Source organism: Megascapheus bottae, chromosome 30, assembly GCF_031878675.1.
Source record: "Megascapheus bottae isolate mThoBot1 chromosome 30, mThoBot2.hap1, whole genome shotgun sequence".
In the NCBI taxonomy this organism is placed as follows: Eukaryota; Metazoa; Chordata; class Mammalia; order Rodentia; family Geomyidae; genus Megascapheus; species Megascapheus bottae.
In genome coordinates, this window is record NC_143538.1 from 1,994,796 (window position 1) to 2,014,706 (window position 19,911).

The following is a 19,911-nucleotide window of genomic DNA, read 5'->3' on the forward strand; positions in this document are numbered from 1 at the left end:
GGCCTGGGCGCTGTCCCTGACCGCTTCAGCTCAGGGTACTGCTCTAGTCCTTGAGCCACAGTGCCACTTTCGTTTTTCTGGTGGTTAACTGGAGATAGACTCTCATGGACTTTTCTGCCCTTTCTGGCTTTGAACCCCGGTCCTCATATCTCAGCCTCCTGAGTAGGATAACAGGCGTGAGCCACTGGCACTGGCTTTAAATCTGTTTTCTGTACCGAGTAGCCAACATGCCATTAGTTAGCAGGACTTTGTGGGCCTTTTATGGTGCTGGAAGCAGGTGCATGCTATGTAATAGTGCACCCTGAGCCGTCCCACCAGCCCTTACATAGCTTAGGCTGGCTTTGAACTCTTATGCATGTCCCGTGTCTCTTCTAGCGCTGGTCGGACTACGTGGAGCGCTATATGAACTCCGACACTACCTCTCCTGAGCTTCGAGAACACCTGGCACAGAAACCAGTGTTTCTCCCCAGGTAAGCTTGTCCATGTGCGGTGGGGAGTCTGTGGCGTTGGCATCTGGGCTGAGAGTGCCTAGCTCAGCCGTTACCAGGCATGCCTCTGCACGGGACCACCGAGTGCCCTGAGGACCGGCATCTGTCATGTTCACGGAAACCAGAGCAGAGCAGCCAAGGGGAAAGGGGGAGGAAGCCAGAGAGAAGCTTCCAGGCCCAGAGTCCTCCCAGCAGGACCTCTCCCCTCCTCACCCTCCCTTACTCCTCCACGCTCAGGGAGACACTCCCTCTGGGCAGGCTTGTTGGACTGGCTGTGAAGACAGCTGCACGTGACAGTCCCAACTTCAGATGAAAGCAAGTGTTAGGAGCAGCCTGGCGCCTGTGCCTCCCTCCTGTCCTCCCACCTACTGAGAAGACTGAGGGCTGGTATCCTCAGTTCAAAGCCTGCCCAGGCAGGAAAGTCCCTGAGACTCTTATCTCCAGTGAGTGAACTGCATCAAACCAGAAGTGGTGCCGTGCGCCATCTTTGAGTGAACCCCACAACCAGGAAAGAAGAGTCCCATCGTATAGGAAGGTTAGATGGGTTCCTCTGGGAATGGGGGTGCTTCTGCAGTGTCAGCAAAGGCAGAAGTGAGGCTCCGCAGTTCCAGGTTAACGTAGGCTGCTGCCAAGAGCGGTTCCCCAAAAACCCACGCTTATGGTCAGTTCGGTCCATGAAAGCCCTTGCCTGTCCTCCTCCACCTCACGGCTCCGGTGCTGGGTCTGGGCCTCGCGGGGTCCCTGCAGGATCCCGTGGGGTGATGCTGGGCCCTGTGCTCCCTAGGAACCTGCGGCGGATCCGGAAGTGCCAGCGCGGGCGGGAGCAGCAGGAGAAGGAGGGCAAGGAGGGGAACAGCAAGAAGCCCGCCGAGAGCGTGGACAGCCTGGACAAGCTGGAGTGCAGGTTCAAGCTCAACTCGTACAAGATGGTGTACGTCATCAAGTCGGAGGACTACATGTACCGCCGCACCGCGCTGCTGCGCGCGCACCAGGTGAGGCCGGCTCCACGGGGGAGGCGGCGCTTGCTCAGGTTCCCCTCCCTAGGTAAATGGCGGTTTTCCTGTCAAGCTGTGTGCATGGAGGCAGCCCCGGCTCGGTGCCAGCCCCTCTGCGGGTCTTGGAGAGGGTGGGCCAGGCGCCAGGGCTTATTCCACACTCTGATTGATGGTGAGATGTAGGAAGCGCTCTCACTCAGGAAACCAACCTGTCCGTCCAGCACACGCACACCGCCAGAGCACATGCTAGGACCCTGGCATGCACCAAGGAGCTGCTTGTGGGTGGCAGAGGGTGAGGGGTTCCATCTTCCTTCAGAATCTGTCCACTTAAACACGGTCCCCCGCTGCGTTTCCTTTTTGCTATTACTTAACTGTTATTGTAGTGGTGCTGTAGAGGGATTGCAGTTGTGTGAATCAGGCAATGAGTACAGTTCTTTTGTGGGTCATAGGGATTGAACTCTGGGACTGGGCACTGCCCCCAAAGCCACAGCACCACCCACTTCCAGTTTTCTAGTGCTTAATTGGAGTTGAGAGTCTCACTGTCTTAGGTGTCCGGGCTGGCTTTGAACCACAATCCTCAGATCTCAGCCTCTCCTGAGAAGCTAGGGTGACAGGCGTGAGCCACCCCACCTGGCATAAGTACAATTCTTTTTGAACCATGCCTCCTTTGTTTTCCCCTTAAACCAGTAGTAGGTTGAGCCACACCTTACTCCGCTGTTTTGAAGCGTTTTCACCCGGCCTGCTCCTATTCACATGGCGTCCGTTTTGTTTTGCAGTCCCATGAACGTGTGAGCAAGCGTCTGCACCAGAGGTTCCAGGCCTGGGTGGACAAATGGACCAAGGAGCACGTGCCTCGGGAGATGGCGGCGGAGACCACCAAGTGGCTCATGGGCGAGGGGCTGGAGGGCCTGGTGCCCTGCACGACCACCTGCGACACCGAGACCCTGCACTTCGTCAGCATTAACAAGTACCGTGTGAAATACGGGCCAGCGTTCAAGGCGCCCTGACCCCGGGGCCAGGGGAACCCAGCCCCCCGGGGCCTCCCGGCATCAAGCCGAATATGAATAGGAACAGGGCACCTGACAGCTGGCGCTGGCACTGGAGTCGCCCAAGGGGACGCGGTCCAGGTGAGCGCAGAACCTGCAGCCGTGCTTGCCCACACCAGCAGCCAACCACCAGCGTCTCTGCCGCCACCCTTGAGGAGGGAGCGGGCGGGATACTGCTCACACGGGCACCAGGAGGCGGACACCGCTACCAGCCCCTCCCCTGTCCCCACAGGAGAGACTAGCTGTGGGCTTTGGTTTTGTTTTCTTGTCGCGAGCACATCTGAGATAAGCCGTGGGTTTCTCATGGGCTGGCCGCACGGCCTCAGAACAGATGGCCTGTGGATGTGATGCCCGCCTCGCCCGCCCCCTGCCGCTCCACTCAACCTCTTCAAATCCCTTGTCCTCTCTAGCTCCTGCCGAACTGTTTTGTACCTGCTTCTTTACTAGTCTGCCCCAGCCCACCCACCAGCTTTTCTCTCTCCCTCTCTCTTTCACACACACACACACACACAATTTTAACTTTGGATTTTCTTTTGTAAATAATGTACATATTGTCAATTTTTTATTAAAAGAACTATGCTTTGATGTGCTAGCATAAGCGCTGTAGCTCCTGTGTGCCGTGGTGCGGTGTGCTTCGGATTTAGTACTATGGCGGGTGTACAAGGCATTCGTTACACTTTCTACCAAAGGGACTTGCCATTGTAGTGCTTTTGTGTAAAACTTGTCTTCCCCTTTGCCCCGACTTTTTTTTTCTTTTTTCTTTTTGTAAATAAATAAAGCTTGGTTCTTAAGGAATAAATGCAATCTAAGTCCCTGGTGCTCACGACGGCAAGGCAGGCGTCTCGTTCCCTGCTCTGCACACGTCTTCAGATTTAAAGAGGGTACCTCATGATTCTCCCTCACTCCCCACGTGCAACAGCTTAGGAATATTTTATATTTGCGTTGCCAAGCTATTGACAACTTACTGGTTTGTATTTCTGTTTGTTTATTCTTATCCTTATTGGGAGTAAGAGTAAATAAGGTAAAATACCAAACCAGGAGCTGAAAAAAGTGAATAAAGTGTGTGCTGCTATTCGTAGTTGCTAAGGAAACCTGTATACACACGCACACTTCTAAAACAGATTTAAAATGGCATGTTCAAGTAGTAATGATTGGGATTTCAGGACTGGCTTGTTCCTCATAGCACGCTGGTATGTATTTTCCAAGCAGCCATCACCTTGTAGTTTTTTTTGTTTTGTTTTTTTTCCAGTCCTGTCCTTGGACTTTCTCAAGGCTAGAGCTCTACCACTTGAGCCTCAGCACCACTTCTGGCTTTTTTCTATATGTGGTACCAAAGAATCAAACCCGGGTCTTCATGCATGCTAGGCAAGCACTTTAACCACTGGGCCAAACTGAAAAATCTCCAACACCACCACAGAGGAAAAACAACTTTTTGGGGCTATTGAATTTTTACAAACACAAAGTAGATACAGTTCTTCTTAGTCGTTCTTGGTGATCATCAGGCTGCATAATCAGTGCTTGCCTGAGACTGGCTGAGGTCAACCTTCAACCTGGGTCCTGAGCCTTAGATTGCATACATCCCCTCCCATGTTCTGCTTCAGGCTTTTCTTGTGACAATGCATCATGCACATTGTGGATATGCGTGTGGGATGGCGTGTGGGGAAAGGAGAGGCCAAGGTGATGCCAGAGCACAGCAATTTGCGTGCTTCCTCCAGGAACACCATGTCAGCCTGGATGTGACCCCAGGCATCACTGGACAGGTACACTGCCAGTTCATGACTGCAGCAGCTGATAGGCTAGAGTTTCAAGACCACTTCAGGAGAAACTTCCAGCATAATGCAACTGCTAAAAATGGGTGCCTTGCTGGGTGTGGTGCCTCACACCTGTAATCCTAGCTGCTCAGGAGGCCAAGATATGAGGATCGAGGCTCAAAGCCATCCCAGTCACAGAAGGATCTGAGACTCTTAGCTCCAATTAACCTCTAGAAAAAGGAAGTGGAGCTTGGCTCAAGGGTAGGGTGGTAGGTAGCCTTGAGTTGAAGAGCTCGGAGACAGCGCCCAGGCTGAGTTCAAGCCCCATGATCCACCCAAAAAAAAAAACAAAAAAGCAGCAAAAATAAAATGTACACCTTTACTTGCAGCCAAGAGTTTTACAGGCTGTGTGTGTGATGTGTTTCTGGAGCTTGAGATCAAGGCCTCAATCCCTTGCTTGGCTCTCCAAGTTGAGTCACAACTGCACTTGTGGATGTTTGAAGGTAAGGTGGAGAAGTGAGGTACACGATTTTGTCTCCCTTGGCGGATGACTCTAAAACTGTATCCTTAGCTTCTAAGTTTCCTGAGTAGTTAAGGTTACAGGCCTGAGCCACCAGCACCTGGCTACAAGCCATGTTTGTCCTTCTGCGATCTCACATCTGAGCTTCAGGCTCTCAGCCTGGACTACTGAATCTGGCAGAGATTAATTTGTAAATCACGATGGCATTCTATGCTGTCACTTCCCCGTGTGACTTGCCCTTGAAATGTTACAGACCTGATAGTATTTCCAGTAAAATGCCAGAACTAAGCTGGACACGGAATGGAAGGACAGGGAACTGGAGGGCTGGAGCGAAGTCCAAAACCCCGCGTGGATGCGCGTGCGCACAGAGCCTGCGCGGCCGGAGCCTCCCCCCGCCCCGGCCCGGCGGCCGCGGCGGGGCTCGGGCGGGCGGGCGCGGTCCCGGCGGCCTCCAGCTTACCTGCTCGTGGCCGGGAGCCTCGGGAGCGCAGCCTCCGCGTCCAGCTCCCGCCCCGCGCATGCGCGCCGCCGGCGTCCCCGGAAAAGCGGCCCGGCGCGCGAAGCCGGAACCTTTGGTTCCGCGCCGTGCACAGCGCCGGCAGCACCCAGCCTTCCGGGCCCGTAATGGAGCAACCCCGCGCGATGGCGGCGGCGGCGCCGGCTCTCAAGCACTGGAGAACCACGCTGGAGCGGGTGGAAAAGTTCGTGTCGCCGCTCTACTTCACCGACTGCAACCTCCGCGGCAGGTGCGGGCCTCGCCGGCGGGGCCTCCCCTCCGGAGGCTGTGGGAGGGGCCGGGCGCCCGCCGCGGACGGGACCGGGGCGCGGCGGAGGGCAGGGGGCGGGGCGGCCTCGGCGCGCCCACCGGCTCCTCTCGCCCAGGCTCTTCGGCGACAGCTGCCCGGTGGCGGCGCTCTCGAGCTTCCTGACGTCCGAGAGACTTCCGTACCACGAGGCGATCCAGCGGGACTTCCGCCCGGCTCAGGTCGGCGACAGCTTCGGACCCACGTGGGTAACGCCCCGCCTGGGAAGCCCCGCCCCATTCCGGGCAGGGATGACCGGGAAGCTCCGCCTCCTCTGGCTTGCCCGTCACCGCCCGTGGCCACGCCCCCTTCTGCCCGCGTTAGAGGAGGAAGCCCCGCCCCTGTATGCCCGTCACCGCCCTGGCCACGCCCCCTCGTCGCGCTCTTCGGACACAGATGGGGCGGGGCAGCGCCCTCTGCTGGAGGCTTCGGGGGACAGAAAGCCCAGAGGGCAGCATTCCCACCTCCAGGACCCGTGGCTCTCTTCCAGGTGGTGGACCTGCTGGTTCCGCGTGGAGCTGAACATTCCAGAAGCGTGGGTGGGCCAGGAAGTTCACCTCTGCTGGGAAAGTGACGGAGAAGGCCTGGTCTGGCGCGATGGGGAGCCTGTCCAGGTGAGGGCCTGTCCTGGGCCCAGGTGCGGGCCACGCTTCAGCCCTGCCGAAGCTATAGCTGAATGGCTTTTCCTGGACTAGGAAAGTAAGCCGCTGGGACATCTGTGTGGCGACTCCCTGGTTGTCAGACAACAAACTGGGTGGGGTGGAGGGGTGCCAGTCCTGGGACTTGAACTCAGGGCCTGGGCACTGTCCCTGAGCTCTTCAGCTCAAGGCTAGCACTGTACCACGTTGAGCTTTTTTTTGGCGGGATTGCTGGAATTACAGACATGTACTACTGTGACTGGCTCATCTCGTGGTACTTCCCTTCAGGATTCTCCTTTGGGAGGCACAGAAGCCATTCTTGGGCCTTCTGGCCCCCTGTCTAGGTCATTTCTCATAAGACCATGGGATTTTTCTGCAGCAAATAGGTGTTGTTTGATGGTTAGGGGACTGGCACACGTGGACAGTGGACACTTGATGACAGAGGCCCTGGGTTGTCACTCATGGGCCAGCCTCGGGGAGAAGAGAGCATCAAGGCCCTGTCTTTCTTCTCCCCCCTTCTACCAGGGTTTGACCAAAGAGGGTGAGAAGACCAGTTACATCCTGACTGAGAAGATGGGCGATGGAGACCCCCGGAAGTGAGTCCCTGCACGCTGGCAGGTGGCGGAAGAGCTGAGTCCTGAGTAATCTCAGAAGCACTTTCCCACAGTCAACTGGAAATTCAGCCGTGCACCCATGTGTGTGTGCACACGTACCAATACTAGGACTTGAACTCAGGGCCTGGGTTCTGCCTTTAAGTTTTTTCACTTAATCTGACACCCTACCACTTGAGCCACAGCCCCACTTCCAGTTTTCTGATGCTGCATTTGAGATGAGAGTCTCACAGACTTCCCTGCCCAGGCTGGCTTCAAACTGCCATCCTCAGATCTCAGCCTCCCCAGTAGCTGTGGTGACAGCTGCCACTTTCAGCACTGTCCAGGTCTTCTTGCTAGCATCGTTTGGCTCTTAGGCCATGTCAAGCCAGACCCTCTTGAGGAGCACAGATTTGCTCTGGTGTCTTTCCCATCATGTGTGCACATGCGCGTGTGCACACACATGGATGGATGTCCCACGGTGGAATGGGCGGGCTGGGTGGATATGTCCCACATGCCCCTCCCCGAGCCCCAGGCCCTCCTCCCGCCATCTCTGCAGCCTCACCCTGTACGTGGAAGTGGCCTGCAACTCACTCCTGGGAGCTGGCAAAGACAGCATGATTGCACCCCCGGACCCTGACAGGACCTTCCAGCTGAGCCGGGCCGAGCTGGCCGTGTTCCGCCGGGATGTCCACCAGCTCCTGATGGACCTGGAGCTGCTCCTGGGCATCGCCAAGGTACCGGAGCCCCTCCGGAACTCCCCTGCTCGCACTTTGGGTTTGTTTTGTGCCAGCACCAGGGCTTGAACTCCGGGCCTGAGTGCTGTCCCCCTCGCTGTTTCACTCACGGCTAGCTCTCTACCCACTTGAGCTCCATTGTGAGCTTTTTGATGATCCATTGGAGATAAAGAGTCTCACAGACTTTCTAGCCCCGGCCTAGTTTCAAACTGTGATCCTGGGATCTCAGCTTCCAGTGGGGCTGGGACAGCAGCGTGATTACAGGCGCCCTCGTCCACGGCTTTTTTTATGTCAGACGACGAGGATTCTGAGAACACGGAGCTTCCGGGTAAAGGGAAGCCAGGGGCTCAGTTACAGCCTGTGCTGCAGTGGGCTTGCTGGGGGGGGGGGGGGGGATGGAGGGACCCTGTTGCAGGGGTAAAGGGACAAGCCTGTTGCAGGGCCTTGGGCAAGACAACCAGCGCAGCTTCCAGGCCCTGTACACGGCCAATCACATGGTGAATGTGTGTGACCCCGCCCGGCCCGAGACCTTCCCAGCCGCCCAGGCCCTGGCCTCCAGGTTTTTCAGCCAACAAGGAGGTGAAAGCCAGCACACCATCCATGCCACGGGGCACTGCCACATCGACACGGGTAAGACCGGAGAGGCAGGGGCTCTGGAGGCACAAGGGACTCGGGTCTTAGTTTTCCCCATCTGTAACATGGGTGGGGGAGCCTGCGCTCCTGCAGGGCCTGGGGGCTCCGTCTGGAGGCTGGGGCGTGGGTGCAGGGCCACCCCCTCCAGCCCCACCCCTGCACCCTTCCAGCCTGGCTCTGGCCCTTCAAGGAGACTGTGCGGAAATGTGCCCGGAGCTGGACCACGGCTGTGCAGCTTATGCAGGAGAATGCTGACTTCATCTTTGCCTGCTCCCAGGTCAGAGGGCGGCTGGGCGGGGGGTGATGGCCGCAGCTGCCTACCACCCCCCCCCCCAGGCCCCAGAAGCTGAGGATTGGGTGGGGTCCTCGTCCTGTTCTGGGGAACCATCTCCCCCTACTCTCCCCTCTGTGTGACCCCCTAGGCGCAGCAGCTCCAGTGGGTGAAGACCCAGTACCCTGGTCTGTACGCCCGGCTCCAGGAGTTCGCCTGCCGCGGGCAGTTTGTGCCCGTGGGGGGCACCTGGGTGGAGATGGTGAGTGGTCCCAGCCCTGGTCGGCCTGGCCATCTGTGGCCATTGGCATGCAGTGCCTCCCACAGTGGGGCCCCTCTGAGGGAAAGCAGCTGGGCACCGTGCCAGGCTGTCCGCATGGCAGGAGCCGGGGTGGGGGGGTGACACCCATGGGCTTCTCCAGTGAAGACTCATAGCCCTGAGCACCCCCCACACACCCCCAGGACGGGAACCTGCCGAGTGGCGAGGCCATGGTGAGGCAGTTCCTGCACGGGCAGGCCTTCTTCCTCGAGGAGTTCGGGAAGGCGTGCTCTGAGGTAGCTGGTTCCCCGGGTGCCCGGGGTGGGGTGGGGTGGAAGGCTGGGGCCCCCTCATCGGCAACTCCACCCCCCCTCCCCGTTTTCCTCACAGTTCTGGCTGCCAGACACGTTTGGCTACTCAGCTCAGCTACCCCAGATAATGCGCGGCTGCGGCATACGGCGCTTCCTCACCCAGAAACTGAGCTGGAACTTGGTGAACTCGTTCCCTGTGAGCACAAGCCTGCCGCTCAGGGCTCGCCCCCCTCCACCCCCCGGTTATCGAGGCGCACTAGAAAGGCCACCCCAGAATCCCAGCGTCTCAGGAGGCTGAGGGTCGTGATTTGAAACCAGCCACGACAGGAAAAGTCCGTGAGACGCTGATCTCCAGTGGATCAGCAAAAAGCTGGAAGCAGTGCTGTGGTTCAAGTGGCAGAGCACCAGCCTTGAGCAAAGAAGTTCAGGGATGGCACCCAGGGCCTGAGTTCAAGCCCCAGTACTGACAAAAATAAAAACCCACAAAATTCCCACCCAGAAAATTATGGATCTCCACCAGGATGAAAAACAAGGCAGCACCCCACATGCAAGGTCCCCGCAGCCTGAGCCCTGACCGGCCTCTCCCCTGCCTCCGTTTCCCTTCTGACAGCACCACACGTTTTTCTGGGAGGGGCTGGATGGTTCTCGAGTGCTGGTCCACTTTCCCCCGGGGGACTCCTACGGCATGCAGGGCAGCGTGGAGGAGGTAAGGGGACCCCTGTGGCCAGGGTGGGGGGCAGCCAGAGAGGGCTGGACATCCCAGCCCAGGCTGACCGGGGCCCATCTGCTTCCACCCGTCCAGATCCTGAAGACAGTGACCAACAACCGGGATAAGGGGCGGGTCAACCACAGTGCCTTCCTCTTTGGTTTTGGGGACGGGGGCGGTGGCCCCACGCAGGCCATGCTGGACCGGCTGAAGCGGCTGAGCAACACGGACGGGCTGCCCAGGTCAGCTGGCCTCCTGCCCCAGCCCCTCACCCCGTAGAGCCACCGGGGCGCCCTAGCCAGCGCGGTGTCCACAGAGCCCACTGGATTGGCTCCGGCACCGGGGCTGGCTCTGCTCTGAGTGGAGAAAGGACGAGCCACAGGCCCCCAGCAGGAGGCCCGGGCTGCGAGGCCGACGCTGTGGTCTCCTTCAGGGTGCAGCTGTCATCCCCAGGCCAGCTCTTCTCGGCCCTGGAGAGAGACGCCGGCCAGCTGTGCACATGGGTTGGGGAGCTTTTCCTGGAGTTGCACAATGGTACCTACACCACCCAGGCTCAGGTCAGTGCCAGGCTGCCAGGCCCAGCGTGCAGGGAGAGGCTGAGGAGAGAGAAGCCTCCTCCTCTCCTTTGCTGTCAGGCCAGGGTCCCGGACGCCTAAGGCAGCCAGGGAGGGGTGCACCTGGGAGGTGGCTGGCACCCCACGCGGGATGCAGACTCTGCTGTGGTGTACCCCGCTCCGCGCACAGCTCAAGAAGGGGAACCGCGAGTGCGAGCAGATCCTGCACGACGTGGAGCTGCTCAGCAGCCTGGCGCTGGCCCGCAGTGCACATTTCCTGTACCCAGCATCCCAGCTGCAGCGCCTATGGAGGTCAGCCCACCCCCCCCAACAACCCCTGGAACCCTGACAATGCCTGGCATGGCTGCCCCTCCCATTCCTGCCCTAACCCCCCACCCTCACCCCAGGATCCTGCTCCTCAACCAGTTCCATGACGTGCTGACCGGAAGCTGCATACAGCTGGTGGCTGAGGAGGCCCTGAGCTCCTACGAAGGTGGTGCCGCCCTCAGGGCTGGGTCCCTTGGGGGACCCACTGCCCTCCACACACACCGTGACCCCTCAGTCTCTCCTTAGACATCCGTTCCCATGGCAAGGCGCTGCTGGGCCCCGCGGCCGCTGCCCTGTGCGTGGGGGAGCCGGGCCCTGATGGCATCCTGGTGGTCAACACGCTGCCCTGGCCACGCACCGAGGTGCTGTTGCTGCCGCCGAGGCCCGGCGGGGCCCACAGCCTAGGTAGGAGCCGCCCCAGAGGCCCTGGGGTCCCCAGCCCTGGTCACCCCAAGCAAGGTCTCAGGTAGGTCAGGTGCCCCTGATGCCCACTCGGCCTTGTCCTCAGCCCAGGTGACTGTGCCCGGCATGGGCTACACCCCGGCTCACAGCCCAGGCCCCAGCCCAGCCCCGCCGCAGCCCCTGCAGCCCGTGTGTGTAGTGCAAGAGGTGAGTCCTGGCAGCCTGGGAGCTTGGGGGCCCTGAACCTCCAGCCCACAGCTGGGGAGGGGGGCATGGGAAGATTCTATGGACTCAGCCCCAGGCCGCTCCCACCCCAGACTGACGGCGCGGTGACTCTGGACAACGGCATCCTCCGGGTAAAGCTGGATCCCTTCGGCAGAGTCTCGTCCCTGGTCCTCGTGCCCTCCGGCAGGTGACCGGCCCTCCCCTTCCTGCCCCCGCCTGCCAGTGCCCCGGGAGGACCACATGGGAGGGAGGTCCCCTGTCCCTTGAGTGGATAGAGACAGGTGGCCCGTCCCTAGGGAGGCCATCGCGCACGGCGCCCTGGGGAACGAGTTCGTGCTGTTTGACGACGTGCCCTTGTACTGGGACGCGTGGGACGTCATGGACTATCACCTGGAGACGCGGTGAGCACCCGGCTGGATGACCCGGGGCGCGGGCACTTCCTGCCCGGCCTGGCTCAGGGTTCCCCATCTGCATTCCACAGGAAGTCCGTGCCGGGCCAGGCAGGGACGCTGGCGGTGGGCGCCGAGGGGGGGCTCCGGGGCAGCGCCTGCTTCCAGCTGCAGTTCAGCCCGGACAGTCGGCTCCGACAGGAGGTTGTGCTGGACGTTGGCTGCCCCTATGTCCGCTTCCACACAGAGGTAGCAGGTGCGGGGGGCGGGGGTGGCCATGCTGCCCCAGGAGGGGCCAGCCCCAACCTGTGGGTGGGCTCCTTCCTCCCCCCGCCCCAGGTGCACTGGCACGAGGCGCACAAGTTCCTGAAGGTGGAGTTCCCTGCCCGCGTGCGGAGCCCCCAGGCCACCTATGAGATCCAGTTTGGACACCTGCAGAGGCCCACTCACTACAACACCTCCTGGGACTGGGCCCGATTTGAGGTCTGACCTGGGAAGTGGGGGGGAAGGAGGGGGGGGACGGACACCTCACAATGAGAGGAAAGGTGATGTTTGCCAGCACATCAGGCAGGGTGCTAAACGTCTCCTGCGTAGTTTGGTGCCAGGGGCCGCTCGGTCCCATCTCACAGATGGGGAAACTGAGGCTGAGCCAGGCGATGGCACAGCCCATAGCTTCCTAACCCATGACAACTGCGTTCAGTCTGGGGGCTCTAGGGCTTGCTGGCCCCTGTGGCCGAGGGCCCTGGGGACCAGGGGACAGAGGGAAAAAGTGGGGCCACCAGGTCTTGGCTCGCAGGTGTGGGCGCACCGCTGGGTGGATCTGTCGGAGCACGGCTTCGGCCTGGCGCTGCTCAACGACTGCAAGTACGGGGCGGCCGTGCGCGGCAGCGTGCTCAGCCTCTCGCTGTAAGTGGGGGCCTGGGGGATGGGGGGAGCCGGGGCCCCTGCAGCTCTCCCCCACACTGCGTCCCTCCCTTCCTCCCTCCCACGCCAGCCTGCGGGCACCCAAGGCCCCCGACGCCACGGCGGACATGGGGCGCCACGAGTTCACCTACGCCCTGATGCCACACCAGGGTGAGTGGGGCCGGGGGTGCCCCCCCCCCCCCCCCGCCATGGGAGACCACCGTTCTCCTGCCCTCATCCCGCTCTCCTCGTTCCCCAGGCTCCTTCCAGGACGCCGGCGTCATCCAAGCTGCCTACAGCCTCAACTTCCCCCTGCTGACCCTGCCTGTCCCCGGGCCTGCGCCCGCTGCCGCCTGGAGCGCCTTCTCCGTGTCCTCACCCGCCGTGGTGCTGGAGACAGTCAAGAAGGTCGGGGCGGGGCCTGCGTGGACAGGGCGGGGCCTACGGGGCGGGGCCGAGCGAGCAGGGGCGGGGCCTGCATGGGCGGGGCTAAGCAGACCGGGCGGGGTCTGTGTGGGCGGGGCTGAGCAGACCGGGGCGGGGCATCGCGCGGTCCCGCCCACCCCGGCCCCGCCCTCCCTCCAGGCCGAGCGGAGTCCCCAGGGCCGCACGCTGGTGCTGCGGCTGTACGAGGCCTTCGGCAGCCATGTAGACTGCTGGCTGCACATCTCGTTGCCCGTTCAGGAGGCCTTCCTGTGAGTGGGGGCCGGGGGGAGGGGGAGGCACTCGGGAGAGGGCAGGCCCGCCCCTGCAGGCCCTCACCACCCTCCCTCCCTGCAGCTGTGACCTCCTGGAGCAGCTGGACCCCGCAGGCTACCTGCCCCTGCGGGACTCCCGCGTGAAACTCAGCTTCTCCCCCTTCCAAGTGAGGTCCCTGCTGCTGGTGCTGCAGCCTCCACCCAGCTGAGCCCCCGCCGCCTCCTGGTGTCCACCTCCCCTCCTGAGCCTCTGGCACAATAAACCCGCCATGTGGATATTCATCACGCCACTCCGGGACACATGTCAGTAAGGGACACCAGAAGTCTGTCCTTTCACTTACAGGGGAGCTCAGGCCTCCTGGGCCCGTAGAGAGAGAAACCGGATCCACTGTGACCCTGAGCTAAGGAACCAAAAGATGAACAGTTCCCTGGGCTGTGAGCTAGGAAGGAGCCCTGGAGGATCCCCCAAAAAAGCTGAATAAATGGAACCAGGCTTGGGAGAGGGGCAGCCCCAAAGAATCCCACCCTGAGAGGAGAGGCAGGGCCCCCTAGAGCCAGAGCCTTGGAGCCCTCTCTCCAGGGCTAAAAAGCATCAAGTCCAAATGTAATAGTTTATTTAAAATAGCATTCTAAAGGCTTTAAAACTGTGGGAGGCAGGGTATGGATGGTTGCAAACACCACAGGGATGCAGCGAACAGGCCCGGGGCCCACAGCCCTTCCCGCACCCCTCCTCCAAGTCCAGACACAGCAACAGCCAGGAAATGGGAGGGCGATTCAAGCAAGGAGGCTTCCCTGCTAAGAGCCTGGGGTTCCCCCTGACTCTCTGGCTTTGGTCTTCTGGGGTCTGCAGCGGCCTAGAGAGCAGACAGCAGAGGCAGCTGGCTAGGGGCCCCCACAGGACCCTTCTTCTCCCTCCCCCTCAGGTCCCCCCAGTCCAGGGAGGACACAGGAAACCCACCTGCACTTGCATGGCGCCCCTTCCTCTTCCCTTTTTTTGGACCCTGGGGGGCCTCTGAGGTGTGGGGGAGCTTGGTCTCTGGCCCAGAGGAGCCTCCAGAGTTTGTGGGAGGCAGGTCCCCTCGTGTGGCTTTCTTCCCAGAGCGTCTTTGGGTTCTTTTCATCCTGGGTGGTGGGGGGGGCTGGAAAGATGCAATGCGTGGGGAGCCGTCCACTGGGGATCAGGACCAACCGTAGACCTGGCTCCCGCCCCTTAGAAGAGCACTGGTTAGGAACTTGGCCTACCTCCAGTCCATCCCCCGGCACCTGCTGGGTTTTCTGGGCCTTCTTTTTGCGGGACTTGCCGCCTGCAGGACACTGTGCTGGGGTTGGGGGTTCTGGGGTGACCCCGGGACAGAGAGGGGCCGGGTGGGGAGGTGCCGAGGCCTGGAAAGCATGGAGTCCTATCCACTGGTTTGGCCTCTTAAGTGAGTGGCTGCTTACCTTTCGGGGCCATGGGGCCAGGGTCCCCCTGAAATGGAATGAAGACAACACTGACATCCATCGGGACTGCTTCCCTGGGGGGTAGGGTTAACCACAAAATGCCAAAGCGGCCTGGCATCGGTGTCTCCTGCCCCGTCATGGGTGCGCCAGGCTGTGCTGGAACCCTGGGGCTCCACAGAGGGGAGGGACCCCAGGGAGATGGGACCCCAGGCCTCTACCCCACCCTGGGGGCTCTGGGTGACTATGTGAGCTGTAAGCAACCAGACCTGGAACCAGATGGTGCGGCCGTGATGGTCCCGCAGGGAGCTCATGCCTGGCACACCATAGCACCGCAGCCAGGCACGGAACACCGCGAAGTCTTCCTCCCCTGGCTCCGGGCCGTAGCCTTTACCCCCTGGAGAAGGGACCAGAGGCCATCAGGGGTCCAGACAGGTCCTGGACCCCGGCCACACCAGCTGCCCCCTCCCTCCTCACGAGTGTGCACCAGGCACCCCTGGGGGTTGGCGGAAGCAGAGCTTGTCCAGGGAGACCTCTGCTCGCCCGAGGCCACCGGCCAGCCAGGCCTCCCTCACCCAGCTGAACCACTTCCTTGGGCAGCGAGTGGCACAGCTCCAGCAGGTCCGGATTCTTCAGCCGGTCTCTGATCTTCTGGCTCAGGGTCAGCTCGGGGCTCTGAGGGAGGACAGGCAGGGCCTAGCTGTCAGCATGGGGACGGGGTCAGCATGAGCCAGCAGGCCTCCCCTGCTGAGCTCTGCCCCGCTTTCAAGATGGGTCATTCACAAACTCCTCGCCACATTTGACCCACGCCCTGGCTCACCGGCCGGCGCTGCTTCACGGCCTCCAGAACTGTGCGGGCCCTCTCAAACGGGGGGATTTTCACCCTGGGGGAGCGGCCGTGGTGAAGGGGTGGGTGTGGGCACAGCCCTGGGCCGCCCCACCTGTGCCCAGGCTTGTCTGCCCACCTGTGCAGGATCTCCGCCCGCAGGTAGTTTCCAATGCCATTGAAGAACCTCTGGTCTAAGAGGACCTCGCAGATGGGCCGGTCAAAGACCTTATCCGACAGGTTCCTTAGCACGTTCTCCCTGGGGGAACACAGCCTCGTGCAGGAGACCCCCCACACCCACACACACAAACTCTGAGAAAGGGAAAAGAAGCTGGGGTGACCCTGTCCTGGCTCACCCCTGTCAGCCTAGCTACTCAGGAGGCTGAGATTTGAGGATCACAGTTCAAAGACAGCCATGGTGGGAAAGGTCCTGAGACGCCTATCTCCAGTGAACCACCCAAAAGCTGGAGCGGAGCTACGACTCCAGGGGTAGAGCACCCGCTTTAAGGGGAAAAATGCTCAGGGACATCCTGGGGTCTGGGGTCCAGCCACCCTCTCTGGATTTCCCTCCCTGCCATGACATGTGTGGGTGCACAGATGGGAGAGCTGAGCCCCAGCGGGCGCCGGCCATACCTGAACTGGTGGTACTCCAGCAGGACGCAGGGCCCGCGGTCTGGATGCCAGTGCCCACCGGGGTCCCAGCGGCCAAAGCGGCGGATGTCGACGAAGCACAGGGCGAGCGGGGGGCCGGGTGGGGCGGTGTAGAAGCGCAGGTGGGCATGTCGAGGCAGCGCCTGGGCGGGGGCCAACTGGAAGGAGCCTGACATGCCAAAGCGGAAGACCACGTCCAGGGGTCCCCGCGGGGGCTGCGCCCCGGGCAGAGGGCTCAGGGTCAGGCGCAGCTCCTTGCCCCGGGGTGTGGCCGAGATGCAGTAGGCGCTGCTCTCGAAGGCCACCTCGGGGTTGCGGCTGACCTCAGACTTCTCCACACGCCCGCCGAACACCAGCCCCGCACAGGTCCTGTTCACATACAGACTGGCCAGGTGCAGCTCGGGGCCCTCGGGCATCCTGCGGCAGAGGGGACAGCTCAACAGGCCGGGGACATCCGGTGAGGCGGCACTCTGTCCTCTCGGTTTTGTTCTCTTGCAAGGTAGGTGCTCCACCACTTGAGCCAGGCCTCCCAGCCCATTTTGGCTTTAGTATTTTTGTTTCATATATAAACCCAGCTGGTCCTAGTTGTGCTCCCCAAATAGCTGGAATGGCAGGGGTGCCCCACTATGCCTGGCTTTCTATGGGCTAAGAAGAGAATCTATTTTTTTGCCAGTCCTGGGGTTTGAACTGAGCCCTGTCCTTGGACTTTCTCAAGGCTACAGCTCTACCACTTGAGCCACAGCACCACTTCCAGCTTTTTCTATGTATGTGGTACTGAGAAGCCCAGGTCTTCGTGCATGCTAGGCAAGCACTCTACCACTAGGCCAAACTCCCGGCCCTGAGAAGAGAATCTCGAGAACTTTCGTTCCAGGCTGGCCTTGAACCCAGACCCTCTTCATCTCTGTCTCCTCAGTTGCTAAGATTACATGGATGAGCACCTGGCCATCACCTGGGACTAACAGAGGAAAGCTCTAGACTGGCCAGGACCCCATTGCCTCCCTGAGACAGAGACAGCCTGAGGCTGGGGGGGGGCAGGGCTGTGACACACACAGTCCCCCCAGCTTCCCCTCCCCCTGCCCTGCAGCCCCTGCCCTGTCTCAGGGTCACCCCTTGTGGTGCTGAGCCCCCTCAAGGAGCCAGTTTGCCATATGAGGGCAGAGCCCCACCTCCACCCCAGCGCGGCAGGGCAGGGCCGCTGGCGGATGGTGACGGCAGATCTCGGGGCCTGGAACCCCAGAGGACCCCCAGAAGGGCGGTCCTGGGCCTGTGCCCGGCCCCCTCGGGTCCCAGCGGGCCTGGGCGTCTTGGGGACGGGCCTCCCTGCCCCTCGGTAACTGGGCACCCCAGGAACCCCCCAAATCCTGCCTCTCCCACCTGCCCACGGCGCTCCCGCCCCACTTCACAGCGCTCGCAGTGCGGCCTCGCACCCACGGGGTGGGGGGTCCCCAGCCGCGCCAGGGGAAGGGGTCCGGCCGGGAGGAGTCGGGGCACAGGGAGGGGGTTCGGAGGCTGAAGTGGGGCGATCACCTGCTGGGGCTCGAAGTCGTCGCTGTCACCCGCAGGTAGCGCTGGAGCGGGGACTTCTGGAGCGGGGACTTCCGCCAGGGCCTCGCCGGGCGGGGGGCGGGGCCGGGAGGGGCGTGGTCTGGAGGGGAGGGGCGGGATGGGGTCAGGGGAGGGATCAGGGGAGGGGGGAGAGATCAGGAGCTGGGGGAATGGGAGAGATCAGGAGGGGCAGGGGGATGAGGGGAGGGGGAGAGATCAGGAGCTGGGGGAATGGGAGAGATCAGGAGGAGCAGGGGGATGAGGGGAGGGGGAGAGATCAGGAGGGGGGAATGGGAGAGACCAGGTAGGGGAGAGGGGATGAAGGGAGGGGAAGAGATCAGGAGGGGCAGGGGGATGAGGGGAGGCAGGAGAGATCAGGAGGGACAGGGGGATGAGGGGAGGGGGGAGAGATCAGGAGGGGCAGGGGGATGAGGGGAGGGGGAAGAGATCAGGTGGGGGAGGGGGATGAGGGGAGGGGGAAGAGATCAGGAGGGGCAGGGGGATGAGGGGAGGGGAGAGATCAGGAGGGAGTAATGGGAGAGACCAGGTAAGGGAGAGGGAAATGAAGGGAGAGAGCAATCAGGAGGGGCAGGGGATGAGGGGAGGGGGATGAGGGGAGGGGGAGAGATCAGGAGGGAGGAATGGGAGAGACCAGGTAGGGGAGAGGGGATGAAGGGAGGGGAAGAGATCAGGAGGGGCAGGGGGATGAGGGGAGGGGAGAGGAGAGATCAGGTGGGGGAGGGGGTTGAGGGGAGGGGAGAGATCAGGTGTGGGAAATGGGAGAGACCAGGTAGGGGAGAGGGGATGAAGGGAGGAGGGAGCAATCAGGAGGGGCAAGGGGATGAGGGGAGGGGGGAGGGATCAGGTGGGAGATGGGGGGAGGGGTTGGTCGAGGTGGAGGGAAAGCCTGGCTAGGGCCCCAATGTGGACTGCCAAGTCATGGGCTGGTGACTTCTTGTTCTCTTTTGAAGGTGTCATTTACATGCAGAGCAACAATTTTTAATAAGCACACAGCTGTGCAGTGCGGGCCAGCCAGCAGTGAAGACCCCAGGCCCAGGTCACAGGAGGCAGGGGGAGGAGGCACAGCAGTAGCCCAGGAATCAACCAAGTTGTTTTGGTTTTTTTGGGGGGAGGGGTTTGAGGGAATCAGCAGGTTTGAATTCAAGGCCTTAAAAGCACTACTTGAGCCACACCTCCAGCCTTTTTTGCTTTAGTCTTTTGTTGTTGTCCCAGTCTTGGGGCTTGAACTCAGGGCCTGGGTGCTATCCCTGAGCTTCTTTTTTTTTTTTTTTGCCAGTCCTGGGCTTGAGCTCAGGGCCTGAGCACTGTCCTTGGACTTTCTCAAGGCTGGAGCTCTACCACTTGAGCCTCAGCACCACTTCTGGCTTTTTTGTGTATGTGGTACCAAGGAATTGAACCCGGGTCTTCGTGCATGCTAGGCAAGCACTTTAACCACTAGGCCATACTCCCAGCCCCCTGAGCTTCTTTTGCACAAGGCAAGGGTAGAACTTGAGCCATAGCACCATTTCCAACTTTTTCTAGCTAGGTGGTACTGAGGAATTGAACCCAGGGCCTCATGCATGCTAGGCAAGCACTCTACCCCTAAGCCATATTCCCAGGCCAGCTTTGGACTGAGATCTTCCAGCCTCTACCCCAAGAGTAGCTGGGATTGTAGGCATGTGAAACCACACTCCCTGATAAATAACAGAGCATTTTAATTTTTTAAAAAATTTCTGTGCCAAGACAGGGGCTTGAACTAAGGGCCTGGACACCGTCCCTTAGTTGCTATTTTGGTGGCTCTCACAGACTTTCTTGCCTACGAAAGAGGGTTTGAACCTACGACCCTCAGATCTCAGGTAACTGGAATTACAAGCATGAGTCCACAGCCCAACTGTTAACATTGTTCTGTACAGCAAAATCTTCCTTGGGCAGATTGCAGGTTCCTTGCCACAACTGAGAACTGTGCTGTGTCTTCCGCACATGGCCCCATCCTCATCTTTTAGCACGAAGCGCAAGGCTTTGTCATGTGTTGTCCTGCTCACAGCTGGTTCCTGTCACAACTCCATGCACAGCTGATTTGCTTTGCCTTTCTCACCAGCTAAGGGCCCTGGGATTTCTCTGGGGGTTTATTTAGCACCATGCAAATACCTGGTTTCACATCCATCTTTCACCCAACGGTCTTGGCAGCCTCAACTTTAGTTATTCT

At 60.6% G+C, this 19,911-nt stretch overlaps 3 protein-coding genes across 6 annotated transcripts in view; 2 read left to right on the forward strand and 1 right to left on the reverse strand.

Moving 5' to 3' along the window:
- The window catches only part of Sin3a (SIN3 transcription regulator family member A), a 41,271-nt gene extending 38,781 nt beyond the window's left edge, over window positions 1-2,490 (forward strand). For all 3 annotated transcript variants that reach the window (XM_090321538.1, XM_090321536.1, XM_090321539.1), the window contains exons 19-21: window positions 376-470; window positions 1,273-1,480; window positions 2,260-2,490. In XM_090321538.1, coding sequence (XP_090177664.1) covers window positions 376-470; window positions 1,273-1,480; window positions 2,260-2,490 — 534 coding nt within the window. The remainder of the gene's footprint in view (window positions 1-375; window positions 471-1,272; window positions 1,481-2,259) is intronic.
- A 2,846-nt stretch (window positions 2,491-5,336) lies between these two features.
- Window positions 5,337-13,632, forward strand: Man2c1 (mannosidase alpha class 2C member 1). Of its 2 annotated transcripts, none has more exons than XM_090321385.1 (26): window positions 5,337-5,546; window positions 5,683-5,808; window positions 6,094-6,217; window positions 6,767-6,837; window positions 7,391-7,568; window positions 8,009-8,198; window positions 8,372-8,478; window positions 8,624-8,734; window positions 8,935-9,027; window positions 9,122-9,238; window positions 9,653-9,748; window positions 9,845-9,990; window positions 10,182-10,305; window positions 10,493-10,614; window positions 10,710-10,795; window positions 10,876-11,034; window positions 11,138-11,238; window positions 11,349-11,443; window positions 11,553-11,657; window positions 11,738-11,894; window positions 11,985-12,128; window positions 12,442-12,551; window positions 12,640-12,719; window positions 12,808-12,956; window positions 13,134-13,243; window positions 13,329-13,632. In XM_090321385.1, the coding sequence occupies exons 1-26, from the start codon at window positions 5,425-5,427 to the stop codon at window positions 13,453-13,455; spliced, it is 3,150 nt and encodes a 1,049-aa protein (XP_090177511.1). In that variant the 5' UTR covers window positions 5,337-5,424; the 3' UTR covers window positions 13,456-13,632. The 2 variants fall into 2 exon arrangements, with proteins under 2 accessions (XP_090177511.1, XP_090177512.1); XM_090321386.1 differs by having other exon boundaries at window positions 10,876-11,073; window positions 11,143-11,248; window positions 11,327-11,443; window positions 13,329-13,524.
- Window positions 13,633-13,859: 227 nt separating this feature from the next.
- Window positions 13,860-16,822, reverse strand: Neil1 (nei like DNA glycosylase 1). Its single transcript, XM_090321794.1, has 9 exons — window positions 16,143-16,822; window positions 15,649-15,768; window positions 15,504-15,567; window positions 15,259-15,358; window positions 14,953-15,080; window positions 14,687-14,714; window positions 14,489-14,550; window positions 14,205-14,385; window positions 13,860-14,100 (listed from the first exon to the last, which is right to left on the reverse strand). Exons 1-9 carry the CDS (start codon window positions 16,574-16,576, stop codon window positions 14,042-14,044), a joined length of 1,176 nt encoding a protein of 391 aa, XP_090177920.1. The 5' UTR covers window positions 16,577-16,822; the 3' UTR covers window positions 13,860-14,041.
- Between the last annotated feature and the right edge of the window lie 3,089 nt (window positions 16,823-19,911).

What these genes read in the sequence shown, in the direction of transcription:
- Man2c1 (XM_090321386.1), top strand. Translation starts at nt 5,425, where the DNA reads ATGGAGCAACCCCGCGCGATGGCGGCGGCGGCGCCGGCTCTCAAGCAC. An exon ending in GGCGATGGAGACCCCCGGAA is followed by an intron (nt 6,838 to 7,390) that starts GTGAGTCCCTGC and finishes CCATCTCTGCAG; the next exon opens with CCTCACCCTGTACGTGGAAG. An exon ending in CCTACACCACCCAGGCTCAG is followed by an intron (nt 10,306 to 10,492) that starts GTCAGTGCCAGG and finishes CTCCGCGCACAG; the next exon opens with CTCAAGAAGGGGAACCGCGA.
- Neil1 (XM_090321794.1), bottom strand. Translation starts at nt 16,576, where the DNA reads ATGCCCGAGGGCCCCGAGCTGCACCTGGCCAGTCTGTATGTGAACAGG. An exon ending in CGGGCGGAGATCCTGCACAG is followed by an intron (nt 15,568 to 15,648) that starts GTGGGCAGACAA and finishes CCGCTCCCCCAG; the next exon opens with GGTGAAAATCCCCCCGTTTG. An exon ending in CCGTGAAGCAGCGCCGGCCG is followed by an intron (nt 15,359 to 15,503) that starts GTGAGCCAGGGC and finishes GTCCTCCCTCAG; the next exon opens with AGCCCCGAGCTGACCCTGAG.